This window comes from Vidua macroura, chromosome 23, assembly GCF_024509145.1.
Source record: "Vidua macroura isolate BioBank_ID:100142 chromosome 23, ASM2450914v1, whole genome shotgun sequence".
In the NCBI taxonomy this organism is placed as follows: Eukaryota; Metazoa; Chordata; class Aves; order Passeriformes; family Viduidae; genus Vidua; species Vidua macroura.
The window spans coordinates 3,450,443-3,461,176 of NC_071593.1; the positions used below are offsets into that span (position 1 = coordinate 3,450,443).

The following is a 10,734-nucleotide window of genomic DNA, read 5'->3' on the forward strand; positions in this document are numbered from 1 at the left end:
TCAGTAAGTGAGGTTTGGATGTTGAGATCACAGTTTAAAAGTGAGTAGGATGTCCCTTTCTCCAGGCTGTTTTGATTGCTGTATGGGCTATGTATGGTTTAACACACATCTTACTGATACTTTAAGCACTTCAAAGCAGAGACTGGAACCCATATATACCAGTTTCAGTAGAAAACAATACTGTGTTGAAAACTCATGACTAACAGCTAAGACATGACAACCTTGAGACCTTTGTTGACTCCCACAGCAGCTCTTTGATGCCTGTACTGGAAAATATCTCTCTGGGATGGCTGAATTAACACACCAGTTTTATTCTTCTTTTCTTGTCTCCCAGTTCCCAGCATAGCAGGCCTGACTCTAGTTGCCTTCCCACCACCTTCTGTTGTCATAAACTTTACCTCCTCCCCACTCTGCTTTTTATGTACAGGATTGTGCTGGTTTTCCAAGAGAGCAGTCAGGAGATGGTAATAGAGGGGGAAAGTCCTACAAATCTTCCTTCCTTCCCACATAGAAGTGTGGGACACTCTTATCAAGCAGATGTCAATCAGCAAAGGCCTTTGGGGGTCAAGATTCAGGAGAAGTAAATCAAGCAAGCTGGTTGTGGCCAGATTGGGATGTGAATTGGCACAGATCCACGTCTCCCTGCAGCAGTGGAGGGTGTGTGCCCTGTACTTCACATACGATTTTTTAGAGAAACCAAGCAGTGCTGACAGCTCCTCTTGGCATTCTTGCCTGCCAACTTGGATTTCAGTGGAAGCATTTTGTTTAGTGGGAAGCTGGATAGGGGTAGTGCAGTGTCTGAGGGGCAGAGAAACCATCAGATCTAATTTGCAAATATCCCCCATGCCAAGCAGACCCCTATTCCAAACAAGGCTCATGCCTTACAGAGTGCATGGAGCACGCTAATGGAATTCCTGTGTTTCAGAGTCCAAAGGAAAGCAAGCTGCTGAATTGTGCACAGCCAATAATGGGTACTGCCAAACACTGTTCAGAAGCTAGAATGAAGTCTGGCAGGGCAGGAGGTTGCAAATGTCATTATAGATGTGTGAAGGGTGTTAGCCTGGTCCTTCTGTGGTCCCACTGAGATATTTCTTCATTTACATGATGGCTGTTTGCAAGTTTGTTCCCTGCTCTCTCTGATCCCGTGCTCACAGCAACAGTGGCAGCTTTTTTCCATCCTTGGGGGTGATGTTCTTTGCCTGTAGAGCTGATCAGTGCCGAGTTTCTCCCATTCAGCTTTTCCTGGTGCTTACTCCTGAGTGCAGCACTATTCCAACCTGGCGGCAAGATTTCCCTGAGGGTGCTTTACAGCTCAGCGTGTATATGGCAATAGCAGTAAAAATCCAGTCAGAGATGCTTTTTTCCTCGATTGCTTACCCTCAATTAGGTTCTCCCAGACTGCAGGGTCTATTAAACTACTGTCTGCAAGCTAATACAGACTTGTTCCACCAGGAACTGGCTTGCTGCTAATACTGGACCCACCTGGCTTTAGGTCAGGAAGCATTGCCTCTTCTTGCCATTTTTAGCACATTCCACTGAACTAATCAGTGTTTTGTGCCTTGAGGGGCTGACAGGGAGGGACAATTTACAGTGTCTGTGCAAGTTGTGCTTGACTGGGTAAAATTCAGCTCCAGCAAGAGCTGTTGTCAGAGTACATGAGTTGTTTTTACTTTCAGCAGCACAGGGGAAGTCAGGCTGTTGCCTACTGCTGGTGTGGAGGGATCCACCTGCACGTTCCCATCGAGCTGCAGTGGGTGTCTTTGGAAAGCCTTTTCGGAAGGCAAAGCCCCATTGTGCCCACAAGGGCTCCCCAAAGGGTGACTTCACACACCCATGATCTGTGAAATTGAGTAAATGCAAAGTCACTATCTTTCACTGCAGAGATGTCCCATGGATGCTGCTGGGAATCTTAACCTGGGAATTTATTCTTCTGTCAGGGAAACCTGTGTGGACACTATTCCACAAAATATTTTATCTGTTGCTGGTGCTGCTGGAAGGAGAGGATTTGTATCATACTGTGGTTTGCTGTTGGAGTGTAGCAAAATTACTCCCTCAGATTGCACTTCTGCCCATCTTCCCTAGGAAAGAATCACAAGGCCCAGTGTGGAGAGGAGCACACAGATCCCTCTTGGAGGCCATGTCAGCACTGCAGGGAGTGACTGGGAGGGTGGCTTGTCAGAAATGTGATGTGTGACATGAGCCCTGTTAAAGTGTTGCAGCAGCCTTAGCTGTGACTGGCCTTGTGCATGGAGGGGTGTGCACTTGAATTTACCCTTTCCCTGGAGCTGTGGTCCCTGAGAGCTGTTGTCAGCAGCTATGGAACACCTGCCTTCCAATTCCTTGTCCTCACCAGGTACTGTTTCTGTTGCCATGTGCATTTGCATAAGCAAAGTCAGAATTGGACTGTTCCAGCTGAGTCTGTCCTGGTGCTGCCTTCTTAAGCCCTGAACAAGTTTCTCAGGGTACTCAGGTACATGGGAATGCACTGAGATTCTGGGAATGAGACTCATGAGGTGCTCAAAATAACACAGTTCCTAGCAGTACATGCAGTCAAGCACAGGACAGTTGTTTTGAGCTGGGCTTGATGCCATTGCTGGGGCTCTCATGGGGATCCAAACTCTTTGTTCCTTGGGATGCTGACTGAATGTGTTTTTTGCAATATTACCTTCTTTGGTGGGGTGCTAGAATATGTTTTGGGTCAAATTCAGCTCCTAGGTGTGAAATCTAGTAACTAAGTTTAAATAAGCCTTATCAGACTTCCAGTGTTCCCGTTAGCCATGTTAGAACAACTTTGCGAGGGACCATTCCCAGAAAGTGATAAATGCTCCATACGAGCTGCTGTGTGATCCCCCCTACCCTGTCATCAGGAATATCATGATAATATTCAAACCTTTGAGGATCCTTCAAGAAATTCTGGGAATCAGCATCTCAGCCACGTGCAGAGTGAGACAAGACACAGTTAATGATGTATCTTTCTGTTGATGCTCGTAACCTTTATTTGGTCACTGCTAGAAAGCATATACAATGAATTCCCTTTCCTCCCTCTGGTTATCTTGAAACTTGTGGAGTGTTATGTTTTTATTAATTTCTTTTCATGTAACTTTTGATTACATGAGGCATTTGTAGCAGTTCCCATGACTGAATAATTTAAACCAGCAAAAGGACTCTCTTATCCCTGAAACCCTGTCTATAGGAGGACTCATGATGATCTTTCAATGTTAAGCAAGTTGGTTTTTTTCCTGATAACCTGTTAGCGTTTCTTACTGCAGAGGAAAAGCCTCTAGTCAAAAACTCATTTTCATTTTTACTAAGTTTTCTCTGTCTTATGTAAGTAAGATCCAGGCTTGTGAGTACCAGAATATCAATAAAATTTAAGATTTTGACTTTAGGCAAATACAAGAAAACTTAATGCAACAGACAGGAGAGAGGTCCAGCACAGATGTCTAATGTGTTAGTTTTATTTAAAGATGGTCTGTCAGTGCTAGCGTAAGAAATGTTCTTTAAAAAACATCAAATAAATAAATAAATAAATAAATAAAAATAGTAATAACTTTCTGTTGAGGAGCTTAGAAAGCATCTGGCTTTCATCTTGGGAGGAAGGGGTACTGTAAAGCATTCTTCAGAGCAGGTTCTAGGGAGGTTGATCCTAATTTCTCCGGGAACCTGCAAACCAAACATGAAATAAATGTTACTAGAATCTGTTTTTGTCTCTGTGCGTGTCACCATTGTCAGCAATGCTTTTGAAAAACCAATACTAGCTTAAATACTAGGCTCAAATTAATTCCAGTCTGAAACTGTGTCTTAAAAACTTAAATGAGAAGCTGCTCCTTCCCTGTCCCATGGCACAGACACGGTCCGTGCTATTCAGTGAAATGGCTTAGGCAGGACTCACCATTGCAACCCATCCCACTCAGGGAGCCGATCCGATCAATCCTCCTCCCAAAACAGCCAGAATTTCTCATCATCCTGGGCATCTGCAGCCCCCTCAGTCTCTTGAGGAAGGGGTCCCTGTAGGACAGAGGGGTGTTGGGTGCAAGCCTGGGTTCAGCCTTCTGGTTGTCACTGTCATCGGCAAGTTCTGACAGAATCTCCTCCTGGGTTTTGGGTTCTTGCAGGTCAGGACTGGACTCCAGGGCTTCGATCATTGCAAACTTATCCTCCAGTCTTTCCAGCAGAGCCTATAAGAGAAGGATTAAATTAATGAAATTCCTTGTTTTGTGGTCATTTGCTAACTCTTCCAGTCATTCTGTTCTGTTTTAATTGATGGTCCCACAGGCCACCCTAGGGAGACTGACAGGTTGGATACTGGTGGTGGTTGGGTTCTGTCCTCTGTGTTATATCCCTGTTCACAGTAATTCCATCTATGGGAAGACACAGCTTCACCTTGTGAACAGAATGAAGCTGCTTGCCATCATGTGTATCTTACTGGCAAGTTTGGAAGACATCGTGGCAGAGAAGAAAATGCAAATGGGTCCACTCAGCCCACCAGTGGTATACAGTCTGAGAGAACCTCTAGCCACATAGCCCACACCCACATTCTCAGAAGTTGCTGCTTTGTCACCCCTGGCTCTTTCAATGACATCACTTGGAGAAGCTCTAGGTGTTTTCACTAATCTCTGCCCCAGGGATTACAGGATTGCTACTCCTGAAAGTAACTGAAAATACCTGTATGGTAAATTCATGCCTGCTGTGTGATTGCTTCCTGGGTACCATTCTTGGTAATTTGTAAAGCTTTGTGTAACTGGGGTCAGATAACCTCCTCAAGGGCAGCTCAACTAATCAGAGGAATCTAATTGCCCAACTCTAGAATATGAATATAGAGGAATGAGCCTTATGGCTTGTCTGATAGTGAGTGCGTTTGGAAGCCACTCTTCCTGGCTGCTGGAAACAGCCCAGAGGCAGCTTTAGCTTCAATTGTCCTTTATCAACTCAGGGAGTTTGTTCTTAGGGCCTCTGAGAAGAGAAGCTGGTTACTGGTACCAACCAGCCCAAGGAAAGGTTTGAGCTTTCAGATCCCATCAGAGTCTCAAGCTTGTACTGTGCTGTAACAATGGATTTTCTCTATTATTTGTTAAAATGCTTAGCGGTAATTTTATAGCTCTGGAAGCTTTTCTGGATGAGCCACACTAAATTGTGTTATTCCTCTAGTAATATTTATAAAAGTTTGTCTTTGGGTGCTCCACTTTACCTCCTCATCTCTCATCCATACACAACCAGATCTCTCAAATTCAAAAAGCTAGAGCCATATGGAGCAGGGGTAAACATATAGACAGGACCCCACCTCAGAGTTTTCTATTTGTTCTTACGGAGCTACTCTGATGATTTTTTCCTCCCCTGGAACTTTGTTCCCAGGAAGATGTATCTTTAAAAGAAAAAGAACTGAAACACCAAAGCAGGCATCCTACAACATCACAATTTTGGTTCCCACTACTGCCCAGGAGCTCGGGTGAGCCCAACACAGGAGGATATTGCCCTACAGAGCTTCTCTGAACCCCTTTGAAAAGCTGAGGCTTTGTCCCCCAGCATGTGATGGCTGATGCGGTTATTGCGATCCAGTCATGCAAAATGAAGGCAAAGCAACACCTCACACTCTGCTAAGCACCCCAAAAGTTTAACCTTGCAAAATGAGAGTCCTCACCTCCATGCTGGCCAGTTCTTTGGCAGGGCTGAGGCTGTAGATAGGGTTGGCTCTGCTGGACTGGAGCTGGATGAGCAGCAGCAAAAGGAAGCCATAGAAAAATGAGCCTTTAGTGTCCATGGCGCTGACTTCGTTGGGAATAGGGAAGTTCAAGCTGTTTCTTCTGAGATGTCCCTTCAAGTCTCTTTCTTCCTTGTCCTGTTGTGTCTCTTCTGAAGCTTGTCTTTTATACTCTTTGGGTGATCCCTGCTTCCTAGGTTATCAGTGCGTTTATCTTGGGCACATTCCAGTCCCACTGCAGGCATGCAGCTCTGTCAAGGGAAGATTCCCTTTATTAGCTGTCATTAGGCAGCAGCTGCTGTTGCTGAGGAATGTATGTCACAAGTCAGTGATTTCATGTCACTCCCCCTCCTCTTGATACCAGGCGCTGTGATTACATAGTCCAGTTGGAAATTCTTAGCAATTCTCTTTCAAGAGACCCCTATGGTCAGATTTACAGAGATGGGAAACAATCCCAAAACTGCTCTAAACTTTGCTCAGTTAGAAGATTTCTGTAAGGAAATTGCCTTTTACAGGGGAAACAACAGGCTTTCAGATGAGTATTTGGTGAAGAGTCAAGAATGAAGATAAATCGTCTTTCAGGACGCCTAAAGTATTGTGCACACTTTCCTTCTATACATGGAATATGTGCGGCCACCGCATACCAGAGAGTGTGCTGAAAATCCCACCTTTGGGCCACTTTTCCCTTTGCTACCGAGGTGATATCACCACTGAGACCTTGTATTTGTGTGTTACCAACAAGAGCAGCACCTCGATCTGCACCTCAGTGCAGACTGACCGTGGGGAGAGCGAGTGCCTCCAGCCCTCCGCGACAACCGGCTCCGGCACCGCTGAAAACCACTAGTGTTTATAAACAGCCAAACGTTCAAATCATGGGATTTCTTTAAGCACTGATGGTAAGGCTTGACCCTGCATAAATAAAATTTAAAGAACAGGCAGCCAGTTTCAGCAATAATCTTATTTTACCGTCATACAAGAAAGAAACTTGTTCAATGAGAACTTTAATAGATAGCCGGTATTATTCGGAATCTATCTCAAAGAAAGAATGGATGGATTTGTATAAATGTGAGTTTTGTGAGGAGTTTGAATAAAATCTTAAATATAATATATTAAAAACTAAAAGTATTTATTTGTTTAAGTGCTGAATGTCTTAAAATTAGCTAGAAACTGCCTATTCTTAGATGAGAAATTACAAAAGTACAGAAATACTTCAAATTTCTCTTCCATTTTTGTCTTTGTACATATAGTATAACTAAAAATGAATCTTTTTACAGAAATGCAAGAGAGTTCTAAATCATGAAGCAACGGCTTTTTCTTTTGCATTTTCCTAATGTTTCTTGTTATTTTAAATTGAAACAACAACAAATGTAGGAGTAAGTTGAATGTCAGTCTAGTAATAATTTGTTGACTTTTCATATGAACATAGATCTTGAAAGAATCTCCTGAGTACAATTTCAAAATAATAATAGAATGGTAAAGTATTTCCCATGTCCTGTATGTCTTAACATGGTGTTTGTGTGCAAACATGTGCACATACTGTTCACATGATCAGCTACCAAAATTATACTAGAAAGGGCATTCTCAAGGTTGTGAAGTCACGCTCAAATGCTACTTCTTCCTAATATAGCCTGAAGTCAGCCCAACTCTCTGTATGTTCTGGTGAAGCCCTTTATTATAAAAGCGCTCTCTATTTTTCCTCAATGCTTTATTTTTTTCAGAACATAAAGGCAATACTATTTTTTTTGTATTATTGTGTGCTCCAACACTTTCTTATTTTGTGCTTTTAAAAAATAATTAAGATCCTTATAGCTTATTTTTTATAATTAATTCTCTATACTGCAGTGTCTGTATAATTTGTTAATTAGTTACAAGTATTCTCTTCCTGCTGCTCTTGGTTTGTGTATGTTTGTTTGTGCCAAGGTGTTACTTTGTTTTGTAAACTGCAAAAGTGGGAGAAGATAAACCAGAATTATTAATTAATTTTGAGTGTCCAATTTAAGATAATTAAAATCTATTATTGTTGTATTTCCTGTTTATTTCCTTTCACACCCCCCCCCCACTAAGTATTCTCTAGTGCTCTCTGTGCAAAAACATTTTGTAGCTTGCTCTGAGATTTCCTTTGTGTCTGTTTTTTTAGTTTTCCTTTTGTACAGCCCCTGGGGCACAAACCCAACAGCAAGAAATTGAGAATATTAATCTCAGATGTGAAATATTCTGCTTTGAGTGACCAGTCCTTGTGAAACAATCGAATTGTCCAGGATTTTAGTCATTAAGTCAGACCTCAAGATATTCCTTTCTTTACTGGTTCGTTCCTTTTCATCTTCTGTGTTCCATGGCAGATAAATAAGATGCAGCAGCATGACTTCAGCCTTGACAATACTTCTCTAAGACAGGAAGCTTTTGTGCTCTATTCCATGTACAATGTAGTCAAGTGTAGAGATGGGATAGAATGGCTGCCTGCCACAGTAGCAGTTGTATTTTCACAGCCAAATTCTGCCCTCGATTATCCATCTTGCAGTTCTGCCAAAGCAAATGGAGTGTGAAATGTCAGAACTCAGTTCATCATTGTTAAGCTATAAAAGTCACTTGTTTATCTCAGTCTTATCACCCTGGTGAATTAATATGAACTTTAGGTTTTATAGCCCAGCAGTAGAGAGTCAAGATGTAGGCATTGCCTATGCTCAGCTGGGCATTTCCCTAGTAAAATGTCTGCCTTAACAGGGCAGCAAGTTCTAAAAAGCTTATTGTGACTGGTTTTAGGGTTGGGAGTCTGGCACATTTCCCCTGCTTCCCGGGGTATGGGATGGGAGGTGTGGTGACAGGAGGCTCTGTTAGAGCAGCTCTGCTTGTTCAGATCAGAGAGATGCTACTGGCAGCCTGTGTGTGGATCCTGTGATGAGGAGGATGGACAGAGCTCAGCTGAGGTGACATTTCCCCTTCCCCAGCGAGATGATTCTGTGTCCTTGTTTTTCAGCCCTGTGAGCCTAAGGACTGTAACTCTGGGGGTTGGTGCCATGTGGGTTCCATCTGCTGATGGATAGACCTGCCTTAAGTGCTGCCCTGACCTGCTGCACATCCTTCCAGTGTGTCCATTCTCCTACTGCCATTCTGGAGAGTGTGAGCTGTTTGTGCAGAGCCTCCTGTTCTGAGGAAGAGGCTGGGTTTGGATTCCTTTCATCTCCCAGTGACAAAACCTTTGACAAAACTATGCCACACCTCACCCAGGCTCTCTTTCCCTGCATGATGGTTAGATTGAGAAGGAAGTTAATCGATGAGCCCATCAGACGAGAATCAAAACAGAAATGTAAAAATGTCTGGAGTGGCTATCCTGCAATTAAGTGGTGCCTCACTTTTTTCCAAGGGGGGAAATTCATTTTCATCCTAAACACGGATTGTTTCTCCCGCTGATCGTGATACATTATCTCTGTGTTGCGGCTGCTCCTTCTTTTGCTGGACCCTCCAGGCTCAGTGCAGGCTGCAGGGAGCCCGGGCAGGCGAGGGCGGCCCGGCGGGGCCGGCGTGCGGGGCGATTGGCGTCTGTCCCAGGTGCTGAATCCCTCGCGGCCCTTCGCCTGCAGCGGCAGCCGCTACCAGGTGTATTTTTAAAGCGATGGAGCCCCTCTGTCCTAGGAAGTCCCCCTGTGCCGGTCTGCCGTGCCAAGCCTGGCACTGATACCAGCGGCTTAGCCCATGGCACAGCGGCGTGTGTAGCACACTAGCTGGAATTAACCCCCAGCCCCGTGCCCAGCTCCGGGGAGCGTTCCCTGGTGGCAGCAGTGAACCATCGGGAAAGGCACGCTGGCTCACTGCCACGGTCCCAGATCTGGCAGCGGTGCCTGGTAGTGCCACTTCAGTACAGCGTGGAGGGTCACTGACACAGTCCTGGAAGGATGCAACCACCATCCTTCCTGCTGCTGCGACCCTCCAGCAAAAGGCTTTCCAGAACGGGTGGGATGTTCTGGCCAGGGTCAGGACAGAGCCCTTAGAGCACAGGGAGAGGAGCGCTCTGGAGGGGATTTCTGTATCCTCTGACCATCTGCTAAACCGTGACCGAAAAAAAAACCTCACTCAAAAAAGGTAATGTAGGTTTGGCACAAAGTTTATTGCTCCGTACCCCACTGCCGTGGCGGGTACGAGGGCAGCCTGGTGGTACGGCTGCTGAACGCCGGCCTGGAGACTCAGGAAGCTCTTGGGAGCCGGTCCCGGCTTCAGCTTCTCCATCTGCTCCAGAAATCTGTGAAAGAAGCGCAGGGGGAAGCCGCTCCGACGCTTTCAGCCGGCGACAGCGGCAGCGGCTCCCGGCCTGCCCCGCTCCGCCCGGCACCCACGGGCTCTGTGCCGCTCGCATCCCAGCCCCGTCTGCGCGCCGCTCCTCTCCATCCTCGTCCCAAAGCAGCAGGAGCAGTGTCTCTGTCTGAGGGAGGAAGGAGGCTCCTCCACTGGCTCTGTCCCTCCGCTGGCTGGGGAGGTCAGGGGCCAGGACCGGAGCCCCCGCCCGGCCGCTCTCCGCCCCCGGGAGCTCCCACTCGGAGCAGCCGCCCTCAGCCCCGGCCACCGGCTCGTCTCCCAGGCTCGGCTCCCCTTCCTCTTCCCGGAGCTGCCGCAGCGACTCAGGAGGTCCTGGAGAAGAAAGGAAAGGAGGGATTGAGAGAGCCGCTTCTACCGCTTCGCCCCGGCGGGCTGGGTGCGGGTGGCCGCCCTGCGAGCCCCGGCCGCGGTACCTGCGGGGAACGCAGCTCCGCACCGCGCTCCTCGCCGGCCGCCTGCGCTTCTGCCCACGGCATAACGAGCAGCAGCAGGGCGGCCCCGCAGCAGAGAGCCGGGAACTGCATCCTATCCTTGTCCCTATCCCTATCCCTATCCCTATCCCTATCCCTATCCCTATCCCTATCCCTATATCCATCCCTTTCTCTTTCCCTATCCCTGTCATCATCTCGATACTGTATTGCTTCTTTGTCTCTCCTTACATCCCCACTCTGCCCGGAGGAAGCTCAGCTGCCTCCTGCCGGACCCCTGCATTTGCCGAAGTGCTGCAC

The 10,734-nt window shown here is 46.4% G+C and overlaps 1 protein-coding gene, 1 long non-coding RNA gene and 1 pseudogene across 2 annotated transcripts; 1 reads left to right on the plus strand and 2 right to left on the minus strand.

The window, feature by feature from the left end:
- Window positions 1–879: 879 nt before the first annotated feature.
- On the plus strand, window positions 880–7,723 carry LOC128818447 (uncharacterized). Its single transcript, XR_008440485.1, has 2 exons — window positions 880–2,470; window positions 6,214–7,723. It is a non-coding gene; the product is annotated as an uncharacterized LOC128818447 (long non-coding RNA).
- NPPA (natriuretic peptide A) lies at window positions 3,627–6,268 on the minus strand. The gene is made up of 2 exons (XM_053997816.1): window positions 5,639–6,268; window positions 3,627–4,178 (listed from the first exon to the last, which is right to left on the minus strand). The coding sequence occupies exons 1-2, from the start codon at window positions 5,756–5,758 to the stop codon at window positions 3,861–3,863; spliced, it is 438 nt and encodes a 145-aa protein (XP_053853791.1). The 5' UTR covers window positions 5,759–6,268; the 3' UTR covers window positions 3,627–3,860.
- A 1,690-nt stretch (window positions 7,724–9,413) lies between the features above and the next one.
- On the minus strand, window positions 9,414–10,530 carry LOC128818159 (uncharacterized; annotated as a pseudogene).
- Between the last annotated feature and the right edge of the window lie 204 nt (window positions 10,531–10,734).

Bases quoted from the DNA above. Each gene is read 5' to 3' on its own strand.
- NPPA (XM_053997816.1), bottom strand. From the start codon at position 5,758: ATGGACACTAAAGGCTCATTTTTCTATGGCTTCCTTTTGCTGCTGCTC. The intron at 4,179-5,638 runs GTGAGGACTCTC...CTTCTCTTATAG, and splicing joins AAGAACTGGCCAGCATGGAG to GCTCTGCTGGAAAGACTGGA.